This window comes from Sceloporus occidentalis, unplaced genomic scaffold, assembly GCF_023333645.1.
Source record: "Sceloporus occidentalis isolate IW3139 unplaced genomic scaffold, rSceOcc1.0.p SCAF_337, whole genome shotgun sequence".
In the NCBI taxonomy this organism is placed as follows: Eukaryota; Metazoa; Chordata; class Lepidosauria; order Squamata; family Phrynosomatidae; genus Sceloporus; species Sceloporus occidentalis.
This window is the reverse complement of record NW_028317317.1, coordinates 6,000-11,960: the sequence shown is the minus strand read 5'-3', so window position 1 is coordinate 11,960 and position 5,961 is coordinate 6,000. Positions and strand designations below refer to the sequence as shown.

At 58.9% G+C, this 5,961-nt stretch overlaps 1 protein-coding gene across 1 annotated transcript; it reads right to left on the bottom strand.

Moving 5' to 3' along the window:
- Positions 1-431: 431 nt before the first annotated feature.
- Positions 432-5,662, bottom strand: LOC149274293 (autophagy-related protein 9A-like). Its single transcript, XM_089505656.1, has 13 exons — positions 5,566-5,662; positions 5,369-5,412; positions 5,088-5,152; positions 4,563-4,730; positions 4,156-4,297; positions 3,174-3,922; positions 2,825-2,978; positions 2,519-2,698; positions 2,188-2,433; positions 1,851-2,065; positions 1,408-1,513; positions 934-1,018; positions 432-574 (listed from the first exon to the last, which is right to left on the bottom strand). Exons 3-13 carry the CDS (start codon positions 5,114-5,116, stop codon positions 432-434), a joined length of 2,217 nt encoding a protein of 738 aa, XP_089361782.1. The 5' UTR covers positions 5,117-5,152; positions 5,369-5,412; positions 5,566-5,662.
- Between the last annotated feature and the right edge of the window lie 299 nt (positions 5,663-5,961).

Below are 5,961 nucleotides of genomic sequence, written 5' to 3'. Positions count from 1 at the left end.
CGGGAGAGACAGGGGGCATTAGACAGCAGGTGTCTCCAGCAGAAAAAAAAAACACTCGTGGTGACCTCAAGTGGCACCTTTACTCTCAAAACGATAAATAAATCCGGCCACGTCTGCCACGGCCTAGCCACGGAGGGCACACTCAGCATTCGCACACAATCCAGAAACACGGAGACGTGGATCCCGTCCTGCAGATGGTGGGACCTGCGGAGACAAACGTTCCGGGTTAACAGATGGGAGACGTGGCCCCTGCCCACCGGGACACTCGCCAGATTCCACTTCTTACTACAGGCAACGAGGACAGAGACGAGGCCCCGCACACAGGACATCGCCCCGGCGGCTGTTACTCCCACGCGTGGCAGATGGGGTGAGGAGTACGGCTGCGTAATAACGCGTGGCACCGGCCCTCGCACTCACCCGGTTAAGGCACGTTAGCTGCTGCTGCTTGTGCTGTGTCCTGCGGAGCCGCTCTGCGGGGGGCCGCTCTCCTCCACCTCCTGCAGCTGACCCTCCTCCTCCTCCCATCCACCGAGACGCAAACCACGGTATCCACCACGGGGTCCTGGCCTCACGCCTGAAACAGCAAATACAGAACCAGAGCTGAAAGACCCCCAGACATGGAACAACAAAGGGTTAATATTCTATAGTGCGAAACTGTGCAAAGCAGAGGGAAAAAAGTGAAGATAAATGGCTGCTGTGGAGAGGGAGGGGTTAACAGCACAGGTTACACGCAGGGAGCGGCGAGGAAAGGGTTAACCCAAAGCAATGGAAGCTGATAAAGATTAATGATTCAGACCAGGGAGGAAGGGGTTAACACTATAAGTTGATTTGGAGAGGCGGGGGTTAGGTTAGGATGAGGTTTTTTTCTCCTCTTTCAGAGAGGGGAGGAAGGGGTTAACGTGGCAGAGCTGCGTGGAAAGGGTTAAAACTCACTGGTTTGTTGCTTCTGATGAGGGGAGAGATCGGCCGCCTGCCACATGCCCAGGGGCCGCTGGGAGCCACCCTGAGTCTGGTGCACCTGGAAACAGAGGGGGCATCAGACATGGAAACAGAGGGGGCATCAGACACGGACACGGACGGACGCGGAGACAGACGGACGGACGCGGAGACAGACGGACGGACGCGGAGACAGACGGACGGACGCGGAGACAGACGGACGGACGCGGAGACAGACGGACGGACGCGGAGACAGACGGACGGACGCGGAGACAGACAGACGGACGGACGCGGAGACAGACAGACGGACGGACGCGGAGACAGACGGACGGACGGACGGACGCGGAGACAGAGACAGACAGACGGACACAGAGACAGACGGACACAGAGACAGGCAGGCGGATACAGGGATATGGGACACGGGACAGACAGACACGGAGACATCAGTATCTGACAGACAGACAGACAGACCTCGTGCATGTAAATGGCGTGGAGACTCATCTCTGCCGAGGCGAATTCCGAGGCCAGGAGGGAGGAGCGAGAGATGCTCTGGAGCTGGGGGTCACTGCGAGACATGCTGGGGGGACACAATTTACACGTTACATGTTACACGGACCCTCGGGGCAGACGGACACACCCCGGCTTTCCACGTATCTACTACAGAGAGAGAGAGACGGGACGGTGGAGAGACATTAAAATCCATAAAGGGATAAAGGACGGGAGGGAATTTATTTCAAAGGAGGAGAAAAAATACAACAAGAGAGCGGAATCCAACACTAGAGAGTCAGAGACTGAGATGGGATGGAAGGAAGTTTTACTTTACTGAGAGGGTGGTAGATACGCAGAGCAGCCTCCCAGCAGAAGCGGTATACAGGATTGGCATACGGCCCTATAACATCATTAAGGTGACTGACCTCTCCTGCAGGACGGTCCTGTCGCTGCGGTACATGGAGCCGTCGCCCGGAGCCCCCTGCGCACGTCCCGATACTTGTGACACGGAGAGGGAGGCGAGGACGCTGGCGGCGGCCGACGCGGTGGTGGTCGGCTGAGCGAATCGGCGATCCTTAGTGGGTAACCCACTGGCGGTCAGGATGGGGTGGACGAGGACGCTGGCCAACAGGTTATCCGGCTGCGGGGAGACGAGACACGGGCGTCACGATACCACGCGAGGTACCGGAATTCTCCAGGGGAGTCGGAGGATGATGGGGAGGGGTTATAAGCAGCGCTACGGCGTGCGACGGCGACACTGACCGCGGTCCCGGACTCGTTAGACAGGAGGGAGCTGCAGATGGGGGCGTCGCATAGGATTTGCTGGGCGGGCGGCGCGTGGGCAGCGTCCTGCTGAACCTTCTCCTTCACGTGGCCGATGAACACGGAGCTCTCCAGCGGCGGCTGCCAGTGCGGGTTCGTGATGGCGAAATGCATGAGGGACAGCTCGGTCTTCCCGTTCTCGGCCTGCTGATACACCGAGGCCTGCGTCTGACCGTCGGAAAGCCACTACACAGCGGAGAGACCGCGTTAAACGACACCGGCCACGTCCCCCCCACTGATCCCGTTAACCCCTCGCTTCCCGTGGGCTCACCTGAGGGTTTCCGTGCTTCCGAATGTCCATTTGGGCAAAAGAGCAAATGTCCCCGACGCCGACCACCTCCACCGAGAAGTTCCGGAAGAAGTCGATGATCTCCAGGGACTTGTGGCGCAGAGAGAAGATGAGGATGAACGGGGTGATGATGGGGCTCAGGAGTTCCTCCAGTATAAAGACCTAAGAGGAGAGAGACGTTCCAGCCTTAGGCCACAAAAACACCACCGGGGGGGGGGGCGCTAAACGCCGGGGCCACGTTTCACCCCAGGCTGTCCGCAGACGACAGTAACGAGGCCTCCTCCTTACCGCCTTGTACTGGAAGAGCTGGGCCAGCTCGTCGCGTGTCTCAGACTTGTGCGCGTGGCCCTGCCAGTGGTCAGGCATGTAGTGAATATGGGCCAGGACGCACTGCAGCAGCTGCTCGGGGCACCACACCATGTGCTCGTCCGGAAGGAAGGACCTGCGGGGGAGACAGCGCCGGATCAGGGCAGTTCTGGCTGAGGGTGATGAGAGGCTTCTTCTCTCCTCTCCCGCTCCCCGGCTTTGTCTTCTCTCCCATCGCTTTACTTCTTACCTGGTGGCAGCGAGACCCCCTTCACCTGGCGACCCGGCCACACTGACGCCGTTACCCTCGCGCGGCCCTCCGTCTACTCACCTGGCCACGGTGACGAGGACGCCGAGCACGGTGATGGCGGTCAGGATATGCTGGACCGTGAGGACATCCTCGTCGTAAACGGTCAGCGCGATGAGGACGGCGAGAAGGGATCCCGCGAAAAAGCCCAGGTTCTTGGCAGCGATGGCCAGCAGCGGAGAGGCGAAGGAGTTCATGTACTTGGTGGCCGGCTTGTATCCACGGCTCAGCCGCGCCTGCAGCTCGTGGGTCAGCTCATTGAAATGGCGCAGGTAGAGCCGGCCGTAGAGAGACCACCGTCTGGCCCCGAGGCTCCCCGGCTCCCTTTTGATCATCTCGGTGTAGCTGAAAAAGGCGTAGAGGATCTGCCAGACCAGGATGAACGGGCAGAGGAAGAGGTTGGCCAAACCCAGCAGAACGATGGTGCGGCTCAACTCCTGCGCCAGCTCCAGCCGCTGCCCCACGCGCTTGTACTTGGGCTGCAGGTTCCATTTGTTCTGAAAAAGAGACCCCGGACCCCAGAAGAACAGGAGCTCCAGGTTGTATTTGAGCCCCTGGCTGAGGAAGGTGATTTCTCCGAGCAGCGGGAGGCGGAAGCAGACGGGGAGGAGGTTCTTGTTGATCATGGCCACCATGTAGTTCTTGAAGCGCAGAATGCGGTGGTAGATATCGAGCTCGGTGAGCTCCTTCTTGTGCACACACATCGGGTGCTCCCGCTGGAGGGAGATCAGGCGACTCTGAACCTCCTGCCAGCTGAAGTTACAGAGCTCGTCCTGGGAGAGGAGAGGAGGGGAGAGGGGAGGAGAGGAGAGGAGGAGAGAGGGTCAAAAAGCTGCGCAGAAACGCCTAGAATACAGAAGACAGAAGGACACGTCGGCAGAGAAGAAGACAATCGGGAGGGAAGAAGGGAAGGAGACGAAGACACTCTGGTACCCAAATGATCAGATGCCCCCTGGGTTCCCGTCCTTTTACCCCCCGCCAGCTGACATCGATCTGTGATTCTCACCGATGGGATCTTCAGGGCGCGGATGTAGAAGCTGCGGATCTCCCAGTAACTCAGAAGGTTACAGAACATCCTGATGAGACGGTAGAGCCAGAAGACGGCGGCCATGATGAGCAGGAAGATAATCCAACCATTGGCCCGAATCCTGAGCATGGAGAGAGGGGCAATCACCGCCGTTATGCATGAAAGTAGCGAGGGGGGTCCCGTTATACAGGGGCAGTCGGGGGGGTCCCGTTATACAGGGGCAGTCAGGGGGGGTCCAGTTATACAGGGGCAGTCGGGGGGGGTCCAATTATACAGGGGCAGTCAGGGGGGGTCCCGTTATACAGGGGCAGTCAGGGGGGGGTCCCGTTATATAGAGGCAGTCAGGGGGGGGGGGGTCCCGTTATATACGGAGCACCCGGTCTCACCTCTGGGCGCACTGGTTTGCTGGCAGGATGGCATCGGTCAGCGTCACCTTGTTGCGGTCCGGCGCGGCCCCGGAGTGCGTGTGATTGACAGGTTTGTTGGCAAAGAGAACATCGTATTCCACGCAGTGAAAAAGGAACGTGGTGAAGGTGACAACAAACAGGAACTGACTGCAAAAGAGACGCGTTTTACACGGAAAGGTCAAAAGGTCACTGAAACAAAGGAACACGCTTCCAAACGCAACACATCGAGCAGCAGCGCGTGGATTCAAACATGCTTTGCAGATGAAGTCACCGCTGACGACTGGAATTCCGATACATTTACTGCGGTCATCAAACCCAAGAAGAGGGTGGGGGGGGGTCGGGAAGGCAGCCGTAAACCCGGCGGCGGGGATCAGGGGTCGGGGAGCAGCCGTAAAACAAGTGCCAGAGCAACGCAGAGAGGGTATTTAGGTAATTGGGGCAAACGTGGTAAAAAGTGGAAACGGGGAAAGGCGGCACGCGGACCGGGGGGACGGATTTACTCACACGAGCTCGAAGAAGTCGGACAGCACCATGCAGGCAAAGCCGTTCTTCTGGTGGAAATGGTAGATGTGCGGCCCGTGGTCAAGGAACGAGTAACCGGCCACTGAAGGAAGAGCCAATTAACCCTTTCCATGCCAACAGGGCAAACACCCTGCCCTCTGAAGTGGCCCTAGGTAGCACCCCACTCCCTGCCCCTCTACAGACCCCGTGGGGGGCAGTTCCCGATTTCTCCAAAACACGCAGCTTCCCCCCCCCCTGGCACCCCAGGGCCACACGAAGGATATCTTAGTGAAGAAGTTGTCCAAGTTCTTGATGTGATGCCACGAATCTGAAAGAAAAGACACAGGAGTGAGGGTGAGTGCGTGGACTCTACGGCCGGAGTCACCCACCGACCCCGTTCCTGCCCCCCCACCGGGTGTTTGCTCCTGCCCCTTCCCCCCCAGGTGGGGTATCCCAGCCGGTACATCCGTCTCCCCCTTACCTTTCACCGCATCTGGTACGTGGACCAGGAGGTCCTCCTCTCCGGGCGGGGAGTCCTCCTCGAAGTCCTCCAGCCGCTGGTATTCTCGGTACTGCTCCTGGGCCTCCATCCTCAGGACATTCTCTCCACTCCCCCCGTCTACTGCGATCTCTGGAACAGGAGGATCGATGAGGACTCGCTTCCCACCTGCCACGGCGCATGCGCAAGGTACAGAGCATCTCCTCAATACGGCACCTGCAGGAACGCCGGTACCCGACGCGCCTATCTCTCCGCGCCGGTACCCGACGCGCCTACCGGGCGACACCTGAAAGCGGCCAATCAGGTTCCTCCGTTTTGAGGATTTTTGTTTTTTTCCCCATTTATCACAAAAACTGTTGCTTTTTAACCCTTCGCTGG